At 38.7% G+C, this 21,263-nt stretch overlaps 1 protein-coding gene across 2 annotated transcripts in view; it reads left to right on the plus strand.

Moving 5' to 3' along the window:
• The window catches only part of LOC111689540 (GDP-Man:Man(3)GlcNAc(2)-PP-Dol alpha-1,2-mannosyltransferase), a 44,858-nt gene extending 26,099 nt beyond the window's left edge, over nt 1-18,759 (plus strand). The window contains exons 5-6 of one of the 2 annotated variants that reach the window (XR_006940924.1): nt 12,545-12,886; nt 18,644-18,759. Coding sequence is in view for 1 of the 2 variants with exons in the window: in XM_046951013.1 (XP_046806969.1) it covers nt 7,081-7,171 (91 nt within the window). In the remaining variant the exon portion in view is untranslated. Of the gene's footprint in view, nt 1-7,080; nt 7,197-12,544; nt 12,887-18,643 lie in introns of those variants that run through there. The other variant, XM_046951013.1, reaches the window with a different exon arrangement.
• Nucleotides 18,760-21,263: the final 2,504 nt, after the last annotated feature.

Genomic DNA, 21,263 nt, shown 5'->3' on the forward strand with positions numbered 1-21,263 from the left:
ATCTTTTTCCAATTCACAGTGTTGTTGTTGCTTATTTATCAAAGCATGAAAAAAAATTTATTTTTGTTGATGAAAATTTCAGAGGTTGTCACGGATTTTTGCTGATTTTAAATTGCAATACTCTCGAAAGCATGTCTAAATGATTCGGATCTCGCCGATATCTGATTTCAACTGATTTCAAGTAGTCAATTGTCCGACTCTGCATGACTTTTCAACTAGCTTAAAGTTAGTTACTAAAAAATTAGCTTAAAGGTAACTCTTTATTAACTAACTTGAAATTAGTTACTAAAAAGTCAAGTAATAGTTTTTTTTTTGTACTCCCTACTGTATTAATTAATTACATTTTAATCAAATATATTTAAAATTTAACTATTAGTTATCTATTATTACATTTCGCTTTAATACAATTTATGATATTAGTTCGTTTAAATTATCATCAGTTTTCTGCAGGGGAACTAATAATAACACCGGTATCCATAAAATTATGAATGATTTGTTCATTATTTCCATGATTCCCATTGATCCAAATCTAAAATAAATTTTAAAATGTAAATGCGTAATGTTAAATGTTAATGTATTTTATTTACAGTATTAATCAGCTGAATTTAGAATTTAGGAATTTGAAATATTTAACATTTTATAATTAATTTTTCAAATTTACTGACTCTAATTTCACAACGTATACATGAAAATGACAAAAATGTAAAACAAAATTCCAAATAATAAAGAAACATAAGAAAACATGTCGAAACAAAATGCTCTCCAAATAATTTATGGGTTCTCCCGCATTATATGATAGTTAGCTTGTAGCTAGTTTTTAAAAGTCGGTTATTTATGTTAATAAATACCAAATTTTGGAACCTTTCCGCATTACATTGTTGTTCGTTTATAGTCGGTCTACTAAAGTTAACAAATAAAATCATAATAATAGAGAAACAATAGAAAACATGTTGAAATACAATTAATTCTCTCCAGATAACTTTGAGGCACTTCTGCTTTACATTAAAGTTAGCTTGTAGTTAGTATTTAAAAGTCGGTTCTTTACGTTGCCAAATACAAAATTTCGGGACAGATCTGCATTACATTGTAGTTAGCTTATAGTCAGTCTGTAAAAGTAAACTAGAAGTGAATTTTTCTCGTAGTCGACTACAAAATTGCTAGCAGGGAATGACAAACTTATATATCGTCATATGAAATCCAAAAAGCCCTAAGTTGCATTGAACAAATTTTTCAGGAGAAGCAAAAAAATCTTCTAACATGATAAAAATAAACCAAAAATTTTCAACATTTTCTCAAGTTAAGCTATTATACCCTTCACCTTCGTGAGAAGGGTATATATAAGTTTGTTATTGAATTGACAAACTATGATGTCCTGAAGCATATTTTTCACCTTCCTCTTCTGTAGTAGTTTAGTAGGGGTTTAACGTGAGCACCTGCCTTGACGGCCTTATCTCACGTTGGTCTTTTTCATCCACTTGGTAGACTTGAGAACGGTCTACCATCGCCACTTTATTCTTCAATAAAGATCTCTCTTTAACCGGTCCATGCACAAGTACTTTGCTGGAGTAATCGAGCTATCTAATCTCTGACCATTGGATGGCCTCTGTTGATTCGGCAACAGCACCTAGAGACGTAACCGGTGGACCGAAGTACGATCCATCAATAAGCCGAAGACATTGGTAATTCTGATATGAACAGAGTATACTCTGAACATATCTGGACAAGGAAGGAAAATTCAATGAAAATTCAATCATTCAACCCAGCACACATCTCATTCATACGACATATTCATAAGAGAAAAACGGCACATTCATTATAGGTAAACGGGTGGGGTAATGCCCGCCGAACCTCACACTCATTCCGAACCATATACAATTAATACCAACTCATTTCCAACGCTTAGTCCCAAAGTCACTTCTCTGTGAGGTATCTGTTGTTTTCGGCAACAGCACCGAACTTATCCCGAAATATTGACTATCATACATCAGGCTTTTAACCGCCACTTACTCTCCCCGCGAATTTTCGTTCAATCCACAGCCACTACGTGGATCCCGAAGGAACCTCAACCAACTGACCAGCCAGGACGTAGTCCTGCGGGCAACTGACCACCGCAGTACCAGATTATGCGGTGCTCTGGTCTGACCTCTGACAATCTATGCAAGGACTAAGCCAAGCAGTAGACTGTAACCAATTTTTTAGTCCTGGCCAGACTGGAGGTATTGGGCACCTCTTTATACCCCGGGATTGCAATAACACCAAGGCGGAGGTCTCTCTAAGGTAGCATGGCCCCGGGGGGACGTCCACGGGGAATATAATATTCCCAGGTGGTGGACAATCTGCCCTCCCTCAGCTGGAGTCAACCACCGCCACCCGGGGACACGCTCGGTAGGAAAAACGGGAAAACACCCCCGAGTTAATTTTTCTTAAGATTTATTTTTTTGTTCAAATTATAACGATTTTTGTTTTTATATTTCCAATGAAAATTAAAAATTAATTTTGAGCTTAATTTATTTACTGCAAAAATTAAAGTTATTGTTAAGTTTTATTTTATTTTCAAAAATAAAACTCAATATGAAAACATTTTCTTATATAAAATGTTTAGGAGAATGACTTTTTTTACATGTAATTTGTAAGCTTTTCTTAATAAATTTTCAAAAAAGGGCAAGTATGCATTTTAACTCTTCACTATCTAAAACGCATAGCTATGATAATATTGATATTTAAAAAAATGTTAATATGGAATATGTGAATCCAATATAAGATTTAGTTTCCATATCGAATTTGTATGTCTGTCACACATACATATATTTTGGGTTCTTATAATATTTTAAGACGATCTAGTCAAATACGAACGTCGGTGCATCACCAAATGGTGTTATGGAAAAAAAAAATAAATACATTCAAAAATCTGTATCCATCAAAAGCCTACATATATCCGAAATTATATTTTTATTTTCGAGTTTCTAAATGTTGCTTTATTTAATGCCAAATAATAAAAAGTTGGACTATGACATTGTTTTACAACAATAACATTTCCTTCTCTTCACAGACGAGTTCTGTGTAAATTCAACACACTTGTGAGAACTCAATTCTCTCACAATACTTCAAAACTTTTTCGCGAAAATACCGGGAAAATAATGAAAAAATTTATTAATTGTTTACTGATTAGATGTGGGCAAAATAAATTAAAAAATCTGCGAATGTAGAAATTTAAATGTTATTTATTTTTCCTAAAATTTTTATGTACGATTTTATGCAAGTATGTACGTTTGGAAAGTGTGGTGAAAGTGGTTGGAGCTCCAATACTAATACAAAAATTCTACCAATACATACTTAGAGTTAGGTACCGAATGACAACTCCTTTACGTACCAACTGACAAGCCCCAATTTCTTTATATTCTTTGTTTAATGCTATCAGTTTTTATACCCATCATCAAAAAAGATGGGGGTATATTGATTTTGTCATTCCGTGTGTAGCACATCGAAATATTGCTCTAAGACCCCTCGCAAGATTCTAAGACGATCTAGCCATGTCCGTCCGTATGTCTGTTGTTGGCACGATAGCGTCAACAAAATAAGAGATATTGAGATGAAATTTTTCCAAAATATATTTTATTGATCAGAAATGTTTGGTATTGAAAATGGGCAAAATCGGTCAACGATTTCACATAGCCCCCATACAAATGTACCCCCCGGAATATTGTATAAATAGCTTCAAATATTCACAAATTCGTTGTTTATGAAGCAAATACCACAAAATTTCGCGGACATAGGGCCATAATTGGCCCTACCCACCATATAAGGTCCCCTTTAGAAAATGACTAAATAGCTGATTTCTGGCTTAAAATTTTTTGAATTTTTAACTTCGAAATTGTAAAATGTTGTAAGTTGGCATTAAATAAAACAAAAATGACACTTTTAGCGAATCCTTACGATTTAGAGATTACTTTAAGAGCTTTAGAAAAGAAAAAAAGAAAAATTGCAATATTCAAGGATCTTTACGAAAACAATGAAAATGTTGAACCTTACTATTGTTTAATGTTACTTACGCCCTTTTTGTTTTCAAGAAAAACAAATTCTCAAGGGCGTGTAGTTGTACATGGTCAAATGCTTTATCGAAATCTATACCTAAGTTTGACGTGTGATTCCTTGATGATAGTGTTTTTGTAATGAAATAATAAATATGTAGCAAAGCATCAACGCACCCACGATTGGACTTAAATGCAACTTGGTTTATGGCTACAAGTTTCTTTGAGTCTACATACTATGAAATACGTTTCGCAATAATCCTTTCTAACAGTTTGGAAAGACATGGCAATAAAGATATAGGACTATATCATCTCTGAGTCAGAGCCTTTGTTGGGTTTAGGAATACAGGTTATAACAGCAATTTTCCATGAATGCGGAATTATTATCATTATCAAATATTTTGTTACAATGTTGAAGAAGAAGAATGAGTTTACTTGAGTTTGAAAGATTTCTAATCATCTCATAGGAAATTCTATCAAATCCTAAAGATGAACCTTTAACTTTATTTAAAACCATTATCAGTTCACACATATCAATTGGGGATTCAATAAGTTCTGCTAATTTATTTCCAGCTCGTATATTTGTACAGATGTTGTTTTAGGCTGTTAGGTTGTTGAAAAATTCAAATCTGAGGAATACCCTTGCTAGCAAAAAAGTTAGCAATTAAATTCGAATATATGATGATTCCGTTATCAGTTCGTATTGCAGAGATAAGTTGTGCGTAGTTACGGTTTGATAACATATTGACTCTACTTTATATCATAGATATTGGCGTGTCCCTACATATAGTTTTTGCAAAATTCTCGAAACTAAGGGCTTTATCTTTTTTACATTTAATTCTAAATTTGGCGTTAGATTTTGTATAATTGATAAAATTAAAAATAGCGGGATGCAACTGCTTATGTTTGTGGTATGTAATGGTTGGCTGCGGTTCTTATGATTTTTGTAATTAGGGCATTTTTTTAGTTATATTATTATAAAATACTTTTTTGTTGATCTCATTATCAATTTTTGATTTTAAAAGATCCCATAGCTTTCTTAGGGTTTTTTGTACAAATGAGTTAAAATTTGTAGTTATTGTGGCTATTATGGGAAAATGATCACTATTGTGAAGATTGTCTTGAGTTTTACACGATACCATTGATAAAAGAGATGGCAAACATCATGTTATATCTATATTAGTAAAAGTATTATGAATCGAGTAATGAGTTGGATTATCATCATTTACTATACATATCGTCATATGAAATCCAAAAAGTCCTAAGTTAACTTCTAAAATGATAAATAAACCAAAAATGTTCAACATTTTCTTAAGTTAAGCTTATTTTTATACCCACCATCAAAAAAGATGGGGGTATATTGATTTTGTCATTCCGTGTGTAACACATCGAAATATTGCTCTAAGACCCCATAAAGTATATATATTCTGGGACCTCGTAAGATTCTAAGACGATCTAGCCATGTCCGTCCGTGATCCGTCTGTTCGTCTGTCTGTTGTTGGCACGATAGCGTCCACAGAATAAGAGATATTGAGATGAAATTTTCCCAAAATATATTTTATTAATCAGAGATGTTTGGTATTGAAAATGGGCAAAATCGGTCAACGATTTCACATAGCCCCCATACAAATGTACCTCCCGGAATATTGTATAAAAAGCTTCAAATATTCACAAATTCGTTGTTTAAGAAGCAAATACCACAAAATTTCGCATAGGTCAGTTTTTTGACGTCTGCAAAATAATTCTGCATTATGGCGGACATAGGACCATAATTGGCCCTACCCCCCATATAAGGTCCCCTTTAAAAATTTGGATGAAAAACACAGCTCCGTCCCTGGGGCATCTTCAAAACTTAAACTTGAATACTCCTTGGCTACGCTCACGCCAAATTTTATCCCGATCGGATCAGCCGTTTAGAAATGCCAGATTTATTTCCAAAAAATTTCCATTCTGCCCCACTGTGCAGTGTCAACTTTAGAATATCTTACCTAAGCCATTTCCTACAAAACTACATGAAATATGAAACATCTATTTATTGAAGTAAAATTAGGAGACTATACCCTTCAACTTCATGGATAAAGGTTAGTTTCATTGCGTTGTTTTTTTTTATTTCGTTTTGTATGTTTGGATGTCTGTTAGTTTTATAGCCGTGTGTATTTTTTTGTGTTTTATATTGTTTAGTGTTGTTGTTTCTTTTGTTTCACAGCGTTACATGCGAAGTTTGTTCATCAACAATACACGATCCAACACCATGCACTAAACTGGAATGCATAAATTGTAAACATGAACATTGATCTACTCTCTGATAAATTTCACACACCTATAATATTATTAGGTGATGTCAACAGTTAGAATATGTTATGGGGATCCCATTCTAATAATGCTCGTGGTATTTTAATTGAAAACTCACTAAATATAAACAATTTTTGATTGATTATGATGCACCGTATCAAAATACATGTTCCTGCTAAATTTTATACTCCTATAATCAAAACTAACGTCCCTATAAACGATATTCGAAAAGATTATGTTCTAAAATTACCTTAAAATTCATGAAAATTTTAAAATTCTTTTGAATTTTTAACTTTGAAATTGTAAAATGTTGTTGGCATTAAATAAATAATCCTTACGATTTAGAGATTACTTTAACAGCTTTAGAAAAGAAAAAAAGTAAAATTGCAATATTCAAGGATCTTCACGAAAACAATGAAGCCTTATGCCTTCCATGTTTCGGCCTACCTACTACCAAGAACCTATTGGAATTAAATTAAAAATGTTGAACTTTACTATTGTTTAATGTTACTTACGCCCTTTTTGTTTTCAAGAAAAACAAATTCTCAAACAAATTATATCCAACAAATGTCAACAAAGACATAACGAAAATATTCTCCTGTTTACGTATGGGTCACACAATCTGAACACATAAATATCTTTTTAAAAGTACTTGTATAAATTTATGTCAATTATGTGGATCAGTTACATGCCCTAATTTAGTGGGGAAAAATAAATATATTTTATATATATAAAAATAATAATTTTTTTCTGTTTACAGGTCCTCCGTAGAACGATTTTCAGAAAAGGAATTTGAAATTAATTTTCTCCGCGCAATTATACCACTTTTTAACAAAGCAATAAAAAAATAAATATAATTTTGAAATAAACTTAAAATTATAGTGTTTACAAGTTCAATTAAGAGAGTGACATATAGGTTAGGTTAGGTTTGCACAGGTAGCCAATATCGGCTTTACTTGGGTCCATGTTGATCCCTTTGTAAAAATACTTGTAAGAAGAAAAAAAGAGAAGAGAGGGGGAGATTGAGGAGAGTGAAAGAACAGAAACAATTGCAAAGAGAAGGAGAAGATGAGAAATGAGAAAGCCAGGGCAGCTGCCATGGGTGAGTAGTGTGAGTAATAGGATTCACACCCAATTTGACAAATTAATGAACTCTAGAAGACGTACTAATTTAATATTTGACAACTCGGTAGGTCGATCCAAGCGTCTGAAAGCGAGCCTCCGCCAAAGCAGGACAATCACAGAGAAGATGAGTAATGGTCTCTTCTTCATCCTCATTTTGACAACTCCTACAGTAATCGTTGAACGTCATCGTTGAACGGCATGGTTCCCAAATTTACAGTGGCCAGTGATAATCGATATCAGCCTACTTAACTGCGGTCTTTGAAGACCAAGAAGATATTTAGATCTTTGAGGATCCATTTGTGGCCACAGCACTCTACATGTTGCGCACGTATGTTCACGCGACCATTTGTCGCGAGCGATGCAGAGGCATTTTTCACTAATTTGCCTCTTAACTGCAAGTAGTGGTATACCGCAGAACTGATCTATGTCCATGCTGCTAAGCATAGTGCCAGCTCTTGCCAATGTGTCAGCAATACCGTTGCCATACGAATTCCCATGTCCCTTTACCCAAATTAGGGTGATGTTCGAATGTCTCTCCATCTCATTGAGAGACGTCCGGCATTCATGGACAATTTTGGATGTGGAGAACACACCAGTTAGGGATTTAATAGCAGCTTGACTATCAGTATAAATTCTGATATCCCTATTAGATATCCGATAGTACCTTAGCCAATTTACCGCCCTTCTTATCGCCGATATTTCAGCCTGAAGGATACTGCATTCATCATTAAGTCGGAAGGAGATTTTCGTTCCAAATTCCTCAATGAAAATGCCACCACATGATTCATGATTGTTTTTGACATTCCTCTTTAAACTGATTCGTACTGTTGATATTATGCTCATGTAAAATAAATAATTATGTCTTTTTTACATGAAAACATTAAAATTTGCATTAAAAAAATACTATAGCGTGTAATTAAATTTTTTTAAATCAAATTAAATGGTTTTTATGTTAAAAATTTCATTTTATTTTTACTACGAATAAGTAATTAAAAAGGATTATACAATTAAACATCAAAAAAAGACATGTATAGTTGCATGTAAAAAATCACCGAGCGCCTGTAATAAAAAGCGCAGTTGATCTCATTACTTTTTTTAGTTGTTGTCTGAGTGAAGCCTTTTCAAGCGCCTGCCACCAGACAACAACCCCATATAGCATAATAGGTTCAATAACTGCCTCAAAGAGCCAGTGAACATTCATTGGATTTATGCCCCAGCATGTTCCAATGGCCTTCCTACAAACATATAGTGCCGTAATGGCTTTAGATGCCCTAGAGAGTACATTTGTACTCCAAGATAGTTTCTTATCTAGGATAACGCCCAGATATTTAGCGCTGTGCGAGAGTTTTAATACTTCGCCGTTAAGGCATGGAAGAGGAAATGAAGGAATCTTATATTTGCTAGAGATTAGCACAAGTTCCGTTTTACTAGGATTTACACTAAGACCACATTCGACACTCCACGAGCTAATGATCTTTAGTGCTTGTTCTAGCCTTTGGGATATGGTTTCAAGGTGATCGCCTGATACCGCAACATCATCAGCATAGGCGACTGTTTTATAGCCGAGAAAGTCTAGTTTTACCAGAATATCATTTATGGCCATGTTCCATAAGAGTGGTGATAGTACTCCCCCTTGTGGAGTACCTCTTAAAGCTTTTCTAGAGATTACTGTATCTCCTAAGGAGGATTCAATGATCCTATTTGAGAGAAGATTCTCAACAAATCCCACAACGGACCTACCAAACCCAGCTCGAGATAGAGATTGGCAGATAGATACAGGATTGACGTTACACTTGGTCCATTGAGTAGGAATGTATGACCAAGAGAGACAGGCTGTGTATAAGTTCCGCAGCCAAGGAACTACAAGATCTATATTGTGTTGAAGATCTGCAGGAATAATACCATCTGGGCCAGGCTCTTTGTAAGGATCAAAGCTTTTAATTGCCCAACGGATAATGTCATCTTCAATAGGCACGTGGGTTACAGTCCGCATTGAAGTTGGAGAGAAATTAGTCGAATCACTAATTGGAATACAACCAGGAAAGTTAGTATTAAGGAGAAGCTCTAAAGTCTCCAGACTACCTGAAGTCCAGCTCCCATCCATTTTCTGTATATAGCTAGGAACAGAAGGGGACTTAGACAAGATTTTACGGAGACGACTGGTTTCGGAAGAGCGTTCAATATTGCTACAGAAAGCCCTCCACGAGTTCCGTTTCGCATTCCGAACCAAATTTTTAAACTTATTAACGTTAGCCTTATAAAGGGACCAGTTACCTGATCTCTTAGCCTCGTTAAAAGACCGGCGGCATGTCCTTCTTATTGTCCCTTCCCAGGCCACTGGATAGTTTGCAAGATCTCTTCGTGGCAACGCTCAGAGAACTAGCAATCCAATTTGCAGCCAAATCAATATCCCTTATGCTCTCTACCGTCGGAGCAGAGGGAAGAATAGTACTCAGAGAAGCTTTATGCCTCTCCCAATTTGTTTTCCTTCTATTTAGAAAGGGTTTTGAAACTTAAACCTGGACCACTATGTCAAAGTCCAGGTAGCGGTGATCAGAGAAGGAGCAGTCATTGGAGACATTCCACTCTTTGATCAATTCTATATAATTTGTACTAGTAGCTGTAATATCCAGAACTTCCTTTCTGTTTGTCACAACAAAAGTAGGTTCTGAACCTCTATTAACGACTGTCATATTAAATTCTAATAAAAAGTCAAGTAAACACTCACCTCTACTGTTGGTGTCTGAACTGCCCCAGACACTGTGATGAGCATTTGCATCAGCGCTAATTATCACAGGAACGTGACGCCTATTTGCTTCGCGCATTAAGTCTCTGACCAGGTCGTTTGGCGGTTGTTCACCATGGTCATGCGCCATATAGCAGCTAAGGAGCCAGATGGTGGAGTTTACGGTCTCAAGTGCCGCTGCTACCGTATCCTCATCACTGTAATCAGATAAGATCAAGATATCTAAATGGTTTTTGGCTAGAATACAGGCTCTAATATTTTTAATATTACCTGCAGGGTTTGAAAACAGAAGTTTGTAACCTCTGAGAGGTAGTCCAAGGATTTTGCCGTGGTGGGTCCACGGTTCTTGGACCAAGATGAGCTCCTCCCCTCTCTCAGCCAGACGGAGGAGCAAAGCAGCTGATGCTGCTTTGGAGTGGTGAAGGTTAATCTGGGTTACATTCGCCATCTCCAAGATCAGGATCGTACACGACAGTGACGTCGACGTCCTCAGGATCGGAATCCTGCGAACTGTCTCCATCCTCCGCTAACTTCAGATTGCCAAGAAGCTCACCCATCATACCTGTGGTAGACTGGGAGTCTTCTTGGTTCTCAGAACCAGCGGGATCGTCGTCGGCCTTTCCATTATCCTCTTTGGGCGGAGCCTCCAGCTTAGAACCAGAGGCGGCGGCGCTGCGTTTGGCGTCACTGTGATAAATGCGAAGGGAGATACTATCAAAACCATAGTAAACTTTACCTCCGCATTCTCGCAATGGCGCCAACGATTCCTTATTAAGGACCACAGTGGCCTTTCTAACATTTGCCATCGGTGCGGAAACCTTCACCACCTTCCAGTCATGGGTAGGTAGATGAGGATTTCCGCTTTGTAGGAACGCCAGAATTCCCGCCGGGTCATGTGGCTCAGTTGGGATGGTGGCAATTGATCTCGGTCTGCGAGGAATTTCGCTTACCGGGATCACGTCCAACCTTGCACCTGGCCACACTTCCCCAAGGGACTGAATAGCTAGCTTGACCAGAAGCGCAGAGCGCTCATTTGAGCAAGCTAGCAGCTTAATGTGACCCTGGTATCAACCAGCATCATCATTTTGGGGAGCGGGTCCTGGATTCTCCTTGAGGATCTTCCAGTACACGCCTAGCATCTTCTGACGGATAGTCCCCCATTTTAACTGGGAGATGGCTCCGTCGCTGTTGCTATGGTCAACAATAGCCATTATCAGTGGGTTTCTAGCCACTTCACTGAAAGGCCTATTGATGACAATGGTTTGCGCCTGTTTTTGACGTTTAGTCGGCTGGTCGTTCGGCATAGAAGTAAGGGTCTCCTCCTCAGATCGTTGCCGTTTAGGAGCCTCGGCAGCAGGTCTAACCACTTCCCTCAGGAGGCTTTTCGCCCAATCGATCGGGACGATTTCTCGTCTCTCGTAAAAGCATCGCTGGGTTTGGCGCCATGACGCTCAACGATGAGCTCGGCGGCCCGCCGATGAACAAAAGCCCTTCTGGAAGGTGTTTTGTGCCTGGGATCATTCTTTCTTCTCTGACATTCTTGGGGGGGGGGGGGTGGTTTTGTTGCATTTTTGGCCTACTGCCAAGACTATAAACTGCCGTCCCACTGGGAGCAAACAGACCATCAAGCCGTCCAATCTGGAACAGACGCTTGATGGATTTCAGGACTTGCACACTTAAGTGCGTGAATCAAATGATTCAAAACGGTCTATCTGTTGATTGCCCTGTCTCAGTGACAGGAAAAGCAAATCAACAGATCGTTACTAACAGACCGCCCAATGTGGGAAACAGACATCTGTTAGGTGGGAGGGGTAGTTCTGACCCGTCTGACAAGGAGGCAGCCAGCTCAAGCAAAGCTGTCTCCGTCAGCATGGCCCATGAGATTTATCGCACTTAAGCCTTCACATCGCGACAAGATGACTACCCTTCGTGAAGGTGACATATATACAGTGGTGAAAAAAAAATAATAGAACCGACTTCATTTGAAAACAAACTTTTCTATCTTTCTAGATGTCATCGAATCTTATACATATTTATTTTCTTATTCTGCCAGACAGCATTTTATAAAAATATCGATTTTGGTCAGTTTTTGCACAAATTTGGTGACTTAGTAATAAATTTTATGGTAAATATAAAGTGCACATAATACGCATTTCAGAAAGATATAAAACAAAAAAACTGGTTGGAAATTTTTAAAGTTATTGCAAATTCTCTAGGCCATAAATATCTTTTTAAAAGTACCTGTACAAATTTATGTCAATTATGTGGATCAGTTACATGCCCTAATTTAGTGGGGAAAAATAAATATATTTTATATATATATAAAAATAATAGTTTTTTTTTCTGTTTACAGGTCCTCCGTAGAACGATTTTCAGAAAAGGAATTTGAAATTAATTTTCTCCGCGCAATTACACCACTTTTTAACAAAGCAATAAAAAAATAAATATAATTTTGAAATAAACTTAAAATTATAGTGTTTACCAGTTCAATTAAGAGAGTGACATATAGGTTAGGTTAGGTTTGCACAGGTAGCCAATATCGGCTTTACTTGGGTCCATGTTGATCCCTTTGTAAAAATACCTGTAAGAAGAAGAAAAGAGAAGAGAGGGGGAGATTGAGGAGAGTGAAAGAACAGAAACAATTGCAAAGAGAAGGAGAAGATGAGAAATGAGAAAGCCAGGGCAGCTGCCATGGGTGAGTAGTGTGAGTAATAGGATTCACACCCAATTTGACAAATTAATGAACTCTAGAAGACGTACTAATTTAATATTTGACAACTCGGTAGGTCGATCCAAGCGTCTGAAAGCGAGCCTCCGCCAAAGCAGGACAATCACAGAGAAGATGAGTAATGGTCTCTTCTTCATCCTCATTTTGACAACTCCTACAGTAATCGTTGAACGTCATCGTTGAACGGCATGGTTCCCAAATTTACAGTGGCCAGTGATAATCGATATCAGCCTACTTAACTGCGGTCTTTGAAGACCAAGAAGATATTTAGATCTTTGAGGATCCATTTGTGGCCACAGCACTCTACATGTTGCGCACGTATGTTCACGCGACCATTTGTCGCGAGCGATGCAGAGGCATTTTTCACTGATTTGCCTCTTAACTGCAAGTAGTGGTATACCGCAGAACTGATCTATGTCCATGCTGCTAAGCATAGTGCCAGCTCTTGCCAATGTGTCAGCAATACCGTTGCCATACGAATTCCCATGTCCCTTTACCCAAATTAGGGTGATGTTCGAATGTCTCTCCATATCATTGAGAGACGTCCGGCATTCATGGACAATTTTGGATGTGGAGAACACACCAGTTAGGGATTTAATAGCAGCTTGACTATCAGTATAAATTCTGATATCCCTATTAGATATCCGATAGTACCTTAGCCAATTTACCGCCCTTCTTATCGCCGATATTTCAGCCTGAAGGATACTGCATTCATCATTAAGTCGGAAGGAGATTTTCGTTCCAAATTCCTCAATGAAAATGTCACCACATGATTCATGATTGTTTTTGACATTCCTCTTTAAACTGATTCGTACTGTTGATATTATGCTCATGTAAAATAAATAATTATGTCTTTTTTTACATGAAAACATTAAAATTTGCATTAAAAAAATACTATAGCGTGTAATTAAATTTTTTAAAATCAAATTAAATGGTTTTTATGTTAAAAATTTCATTTTATTTTTACTACGAATAAGTAATTAAAAAGGATTATACAATTAAACATCAAAAAAAGACATGTATAGTTGCATGTAAAAAATCACCGTATAAATGTTAATGATTTTTTTGAAGATTCTCAAAAGAGAATTGGAAAAAACAGACGTCTGAAAAGTCTTCATGTAAATTGCGCCATAAGATATTGGAACCTTCTCACTAGAGACGGTACTGGAATACAATAATCAACAATATACTGATTATCCGATATATGATCCATGATCCTAGCATGGCCTATGGAGCATTGATTCCACTTGCCAGTTACACTCAGTCCGGCCGCAGTTGACATAGCCAATTTCCTTGCAAGGAGATCGACCGAGAGCCAGTTGAGCATAGTGAACAGCGCCTTCGAAGGAGTTGTTCTGAGAGCGCCTGTAATAAAAACGCAGTTGATCTCATTACTTTTTTTAGTTGTTGTCTGAGTGAAGCCTTTTCAAGCGCCTGCCACCAGACAACAACCCCATATAGCATAATAGGTTCAATAACTGCCTCAAAGAGCCAGTGAACATTCATTGGATTTATGCCCCAGCATGTTCCAATGGCCTTCCTACAAACATATAGTGCCGTAATGGCTTTAGATGCCCTAGAGAGTACATTTGTACTCCAAGATAGTTTCTTATCTAGGATAACGCCCAGATATTTAGCGCTGTGCGAGAGTTTTAATACTTCGCCGTTAAGGCATGGAAGAGGAAATGAAGGAATCTTATATTTGCTAGAGATTAGCACAAGTTCCGTTTTACTAGGATTTACACTAAGACCACATTCGACACTCCACGAGCTAATGATCTTTAGTGCTTGTTTTAGCCTTTGGGATATGGTTTCAAGGTGGTCGCCTGATACCGCAACCGCGACATCATCAGCATAGGCGACTGTTTTATAGCCGAGAAAGTCTAGTTTTACCAGAATATCATTTATGGCATTGTTCCATAAGAGTGGTGATAGTACTCCCCCTTGTGGAGTACCTCTTAAAGCTTTTCTAGAGATTACTGTATCTCCTAAGGAGGATTCAATGATCCTATTTGAGAGAAGATTCTCAACAAATCCCACAACGGACCTACCAAACCCAGCTCGAGATAGAGATTGGCAGATAGATACAGGATTGACGTTACACTTGGTCCATTGAGTAGGAATGTATGACCAAGAGAGAGAGGCTGTGTATAAGTTCCGCAGCCAAGGAACTACAAGATCTATATTGTGTTGAAGATCTGCAGGAATAATACCATCTGGGCCAGGCGCTTTGTAAGGATCAAAGCTTTTAATTGCCCAACGGATAATGTCATCTTCAATAGGAACGTGGGTTACAGTCCGCATTGAAGTTGGAGAGAAATTAGTCGAATCACTAATTGGAATACAACCAGGAAAGTTAGTATTAAGGAGAAGCTCTAAAGTCTCCTGACTACCTGAAGTCCAGCTCCCATCCTTTTTCTGTATATAGCTGGGAACAGAAGGGGACTTAGACAAGATTTTACGGAGACGACTGGTTTCGGAAGAGCGTTCAATATTGCTACAGAAAGCCCTCCACGAGTTCCGTTTCGCATTCCGAACCAAATTTTTAAACTTATTAACGTTAGCCTTATAAAGGGACCAGTTACCTGATCTCTTAGCCTCGTTAAAAGACCGGCGGCATGTCCTTATTGTCCCTTCCCAGGCCACTGGATAGTTTGCAAGATCTCTTCGTGGTAACGCTCAGAGAACTAGCAATCCAATTTGCAGCCAAATCAATATCCCCTATGCTCTCTACCGTCGGAGCAGAGGGAAGAATAGTACTCAGAGAAGCTTTATGCCTCTCCCAATTTGTTTTCCTTCTATTTAGAAAGGGTTTGAAACTTAAACCTGGACCACTATGTCAAAGTCCAGGTAGCGGTGATCAGAGAAGGAGCAGTCATTGGAGACATTCCACTCTATGATCAATTCTATATAATTTGTACCAATAGCTGTAATATCCAGAACTTCCTTTCTGTTTGTCACAACAAAAGTAGGTTCTGAACCTCTATTAACGACTGTCATATTAAATTCTAATAAAAAGTCAAGTAAACACTCACCTCTACTGTTGGTGTCTGAACTGCCCCAGACACTGTGATGAGCATTTGCATCAGCGCTAATTATCACAGGAACGTGACGCCTATTTGCTTCGCGCATTAAGTCTCTGACCAGGTCGTTTGGCGGTTGTTCACCATGGTCATGCGCCATATAGCAGCTAAGGAGCCAGTTTCCGGTCTCAAGTGCCGCCGCTACCGTATCCTCATCACTGTAATCAGATAAGATCAAGATATCTAAATGGTTTTTGGCTAGAATACAGGCTCTAATATTTTTAATATTACCTGCAGGGTTTGAAAACAGAAGTTTGTAACCTCTGAGAGGTAGTCCAAGGATTTTGCCGTGGTGGGTCCACGGTTCTTGAACCAAGATGAGCTCCTCCCCTCTCTCAGCCAGACGGAGGAGCAAAGCAGCTGATGCTGCTTTGGAGTGGTGAAGGTTAATCTGGGTTACATTCGCCATCTCCAAGATCAGGATCGTACACGACAGTGACGTCGACGTCCTCAGGATCGGAATCCTGCGAACTGTCTCCATCCTCCGCTAACTTCAGATTGCCAAGAAGCTCACCCATCATACCTGTGGTAGACTGGGAGTCTTCTTGGTTCTCAGAACCAGCGGGATCGTCGTCGGCCTTTCCATTATCCTCTTTGGGCGGAGCCTCCAGCTTAGAACCAGAGGCGGCGGCGCTGCGTTTGGCGTCACTGTGATAAATGCGAAGGGAGATACTATCAAAACCATAGTAAACTTTACCTCCGCATTCTCGCAATGGCGCCAACGATTCCATATTAAGGACCACAGTGGCCTTTCTAACATTTGCCATCGGTGCGGAAACCTTCACCACCTTCCAGTCATGGGTAGGTAGATGAGGATTTCCGCTTTGTAGGAACGCCAGAATTCCCGCCGGGTCATGTGGCTCAGTTGGGATGGTGGCAATTGATCTCGGTCTGCGAGGAATTTCGCTTACCGGGATCACGTCCAACCTTGCACCTGGCCACACTTCCCCAAGGGACTGAATAGCTAGCTTGACCAGAAGCGCAGAGCGCTCATTTGAGCAAGCTAGCAGCTTAATGTGACCCTGGTATCAGCCAGCATCATCATTTTGGGGAGCGGGTCCTGGATTCTCCTTGAGGATCTTCCAGTACACGCCTAGCATCTTCTGACGGATAGTCCCCCATTTTAACTGGGAGATGGCTCCGTCGCTGTTGCTATGGTCAACAATAGCCATTATCAGTGGGTTTCTAGCCACTTCACTGAAAGGCCTATTGATGACAATGGTTTGCGCCTGTTTTTGACGTTTAGTCGGCTGGTCGTTCGGCATAGAAGTAAGGGTCTCCTCCTCAGATCGTTGCCGTTTAGGCGCCTCGGCAGCAGGTCTAACCACTTCCCTCAGGAGGCTTTTCGCCCAATCGATCGGGACGATTTCTCGTCTCTCGTTAAAGCATCGCTGGGTTTGGCGCCATGACGCTCAACGATGAGCTCGGCGGCCCGCCGATGAACAAAAGCCCTTCTGGAAGGTGTTTTGTGCCTGGGATCATTCTTTCTTCTCTGACATTCTTGGGGGGGGGTTTTGTTGCATTTTTGGCCTACTGCCAAGACTATAAACTGCCGTCCCACTGGGAGCAAACAGACCATCAAGCCGTCCAATCTGGAACAGACGCTTGATGGATTTCAGGACTTGCACACTTAAGTGCGTGAATCAAATGATTCAAAACGGTCTATCTGTTGATTGCCCTGTCTCAGTGACAGGAAAAGCAAATCAACAGATCGTTACTAACAGACCGCCCAATGTGGGAAACAGACATCTGTTAGGTGGGAGGGGTAGTTCTGACCCGTCTGACAAGGAGGCAGCCAGCTCAAGCAAAGCTGTCTCCGTCAGCATGGCCCATGAGATTTATCGCACTTAAGCCTTCACATCGCGACAAGATGACTACCCTTCGTGAAGGTGACATATATACAGTGGTGAAAAAAAAAATAATAGAACCGACTTCATTTGAAAACAAACTTTTCTATCTTAGTATCTTTCATATGATATATTTATTTTATAGATGTCATCGAATCTTATACATATTTATTTTCTTATTATGCCAGACAGCATTTTATAAAAATAATATAATCATTTATTTAAATTCATGGCTTTAAAATTAATATCATGTAATATTACATAATATGCATGAAAAGAATAGATTCATAGGCAAAGGAAATAAAAAATACTTTGGTCAAAAAAATTATAAAAATTAGTAGATTGCAAGAATAGAGTGCACCAAGCTTGTATGAATGAAAAAAATTGTATCCTCTGGAATTTGTCTATTTTTTGGAAAACTATGTCCTGCAAAAAATTAGGTTGATAGAATAACGTTAACAGGTGCCGCAGCGGCTCTGAAGTTTCCAAGTGCATTTACAAGGGAAAATATCGATTTTGGTCAGTTTTTGCACAAATTTGGTGACTTAGTAATACATTTTATGGTAAATATAAAGTGCACATAATACGCATTTCAGAAAGATATAAAACAAAAAAACTGGTTGGAAATTTTTAAAGTTATTGCAAATTCTCTAGGCCATAAATATCTTTTTAAAAGTACCTGTACAAATTTATGTCAATTATGTGGATCAGTTACATGCCCTAATTTAGTGGGGAAAAATAAATATATTTTATATATATATATAAAAATAATAGTTTTTTTTTTCTGTTTACAGGTCCTCCGTAGAACGATTTTCAGAAAAGGAATTTGAAATTAATTTTCTCCGCGCAATTACACCACTTTTTAACAAAGCAATAAAAAAATAAATATAATTTTGAAATAAACTTAAAATTATAGTGTTTACCAGTTCAATTAAGAGAGTGACATATAGGTTAGGTTAGGTTTGCACAGGTAGCCAATATCGGCTTTACTTGGGTCCATGTTGATCCCTTTGTAAAAATACCTGTAAGAAGAAGAAAAGAGAAGAGAGGGGGAGATTGAGGAGAGTGAAAGAACAGAAACAATTGCAAAGAGAAGGAGAAGATGAGAAATGAGAAAGCCAGGGCAGCTGCCATGGGTGAGTAGTGTGAGTAATAGGATTCACACCCAATTTGACAAATTAATGAACCCTAGAAGACGTACTAATTTAATATTTGACAACTCGGTAGGTCGATCCAAGCGTCTGAAAGCGAGCCTCCGCCAAAGCAGGACAATCACAGAGAAGATGAGTAATGGTCTCTTCTTCATCCTCATTTTGACAACTCCTACAGTAATCGTTGAACGTCATCGTTGAACGGCATGGTTCCCAAATTTACAGTGGCCAGTGATAATCGATATCAGCCTACTTAACTGCGGTCTTTGAAGACCAAGAAGATATTTAGATCTTTGAGGATCCATTTGTGGCCACAGCACTCTACATGTTGCGCACGTATGTTCACGCGACCATTTGTCGCGAGCGATGCAGAGGCATTTTTCACTGATTTGCCTCTTAACTGCAAGTAGTGGTATACCGCAGAACTGATCTATGTCCATGCTGCTAAGCATAGTGCCAGCTCTTGTCAATTCGTATGGCAATACCGTTGCCATACGAATTCCCATACCGTTGCCATACGAATTCCCATGTCCCTTTACCCAAATTAGGGTGATGTTCGAATGTCTCGCCATCTCATTGAGAGACGTCCGGCATTCGTGGACAATTTTGGATGTAGAGAACACACCAGTTAGGGATTTAATAGCAGCTTGACTATCAGTATAAATTCTGATATCCCTATTAGATATCCGATAGTACTTTAGCCAATTTACCGCCCTTCTTATCGCCGATATTTCAGCCTGAAGGATACTGCATTCATCATTAAGTCGGAAGGAGATTTTCGTTCCAAATTCCTCAATGAAAATGCCACCACCCACTCCTTTCGTCGTCTTGGATCCGTCTGTATACACTCGGAAACAATTAATTGGCGGAAGGAGAGATTCCTCAGACTCCGAAGAGATGAGATATTGGAACCTTCTCACTAGAGACGGTACTGGAATACAATAATCGACAATATACTGATTATCCGATATAAGATCCATGATCCTAGCATGGCCTATGGAGCATTGATTCCACTTGCCAGTTACAGTCAGTCCGGCCGCAGTTGACATAGCCAATTTCCTTGTAAGGAGATCGACCGAGAGCCAGTTGAGCATACTGAACAGCGCCTTCGAAGGAGTTGTTCTCAGAGCGCCTGTAATAAGAAGCGCAGTTGATCTCATTACTTTTTCCAGTTGTTGTCTGAGTGAAGCCTTTTCAAGCGCCTGCCACCAGACAACAACCCCATATAGCATAATAGGTTTAATAACTGCCTCAAAGAGCCAGTGAACATTCATTGGATTTATGCCCCAGCATGTTCCAATGGCCTTCCTACAAACATATAGTGCCGTAATGGCTTTAGATGCCCTAGAGAGTACATTTGTACTCCAAGATAGTTTCTTATCTAGGATAACGCCCAGATATTTAGCGCTGTGCGAGAGTTTTAATACTTCGCCGTTAAGGCATGGAAGAGGAAATGAAGGAATCTTATATTTGCTAGAGATTAGCACAAGTTCCGTTTTACTAGGATTTACACTAAGACCACATTCGACACTCCACGAGCTAATGATCTTTAGTGCTTGTTCTAGCCTTTGGGATATGGTTTCAAGGTGATCGCCTGATACCGCAACCGCGACATCATCAGCATAGGCGACTGTTTTATAGCCGAGAAAGTCTAGTTTTACCAGAATATCATTTATGGCCATGTTCCATAAGAGTGGTTATAAGTACTCCCCTTTTGTGAGTACCTCTTAAAGCTTTTCTAGAGATTACTGTATCTCCTAAGGAGGATTCAATGATCCTATTTGAGAGAAGATTCTCAACAAATCCCACAACGGACCTACCAAACCCAGCTCGAGATAGAGATTGGCAGATAGATACAGGATTGACGTTATTAAAAGCGCCTTCTATATCAAGAAAGGCGACCAGTGAATAGTTTCCATACCCCATGGATTTTTCAATATGACCAACGAGAGTATGAAGATCCGTCTCAACAGATTTGCCCTTCGTATATGCATGTTGAGAGGCAGAGAGAAAGGATTTATCTATCGAGGTCCTAATGTGGATATCGATTATTCTTTCCAATGTTTTCAGCATAAATGATGCCAGACATATTGGTCTGTAATCTTTTGCCTTAGTGTGTGAAGTTTTAACCCCCTTGGGAATAAAAATCACATTACACTTGGTCCATTGAGTAGGAATGTATGACCAAGAGAGACAGGCTGTGTATAAGTTCCGCAGCCAAGGAACTACAAGATCTATATTGTGTTGAAGATCTGCAGGAAAA

The sequence above is a fragment of the Lucilia cuprina genome, chromosome 5 (genome assembly GCF_022045245.1).
Source record: "Lucilia cuprina isolate Lc7/37 chromosome 5, ASM2204524v1, whole genome shotgun sequence".
In the NCBI taxonomy this organism is placed as follows: domain Eukaryota; kingdom Metazoa; phylum Arthropoda; class Insecta; order Diptera; family Calliphoridae; genus Lucilia; species Lucilia cuprina.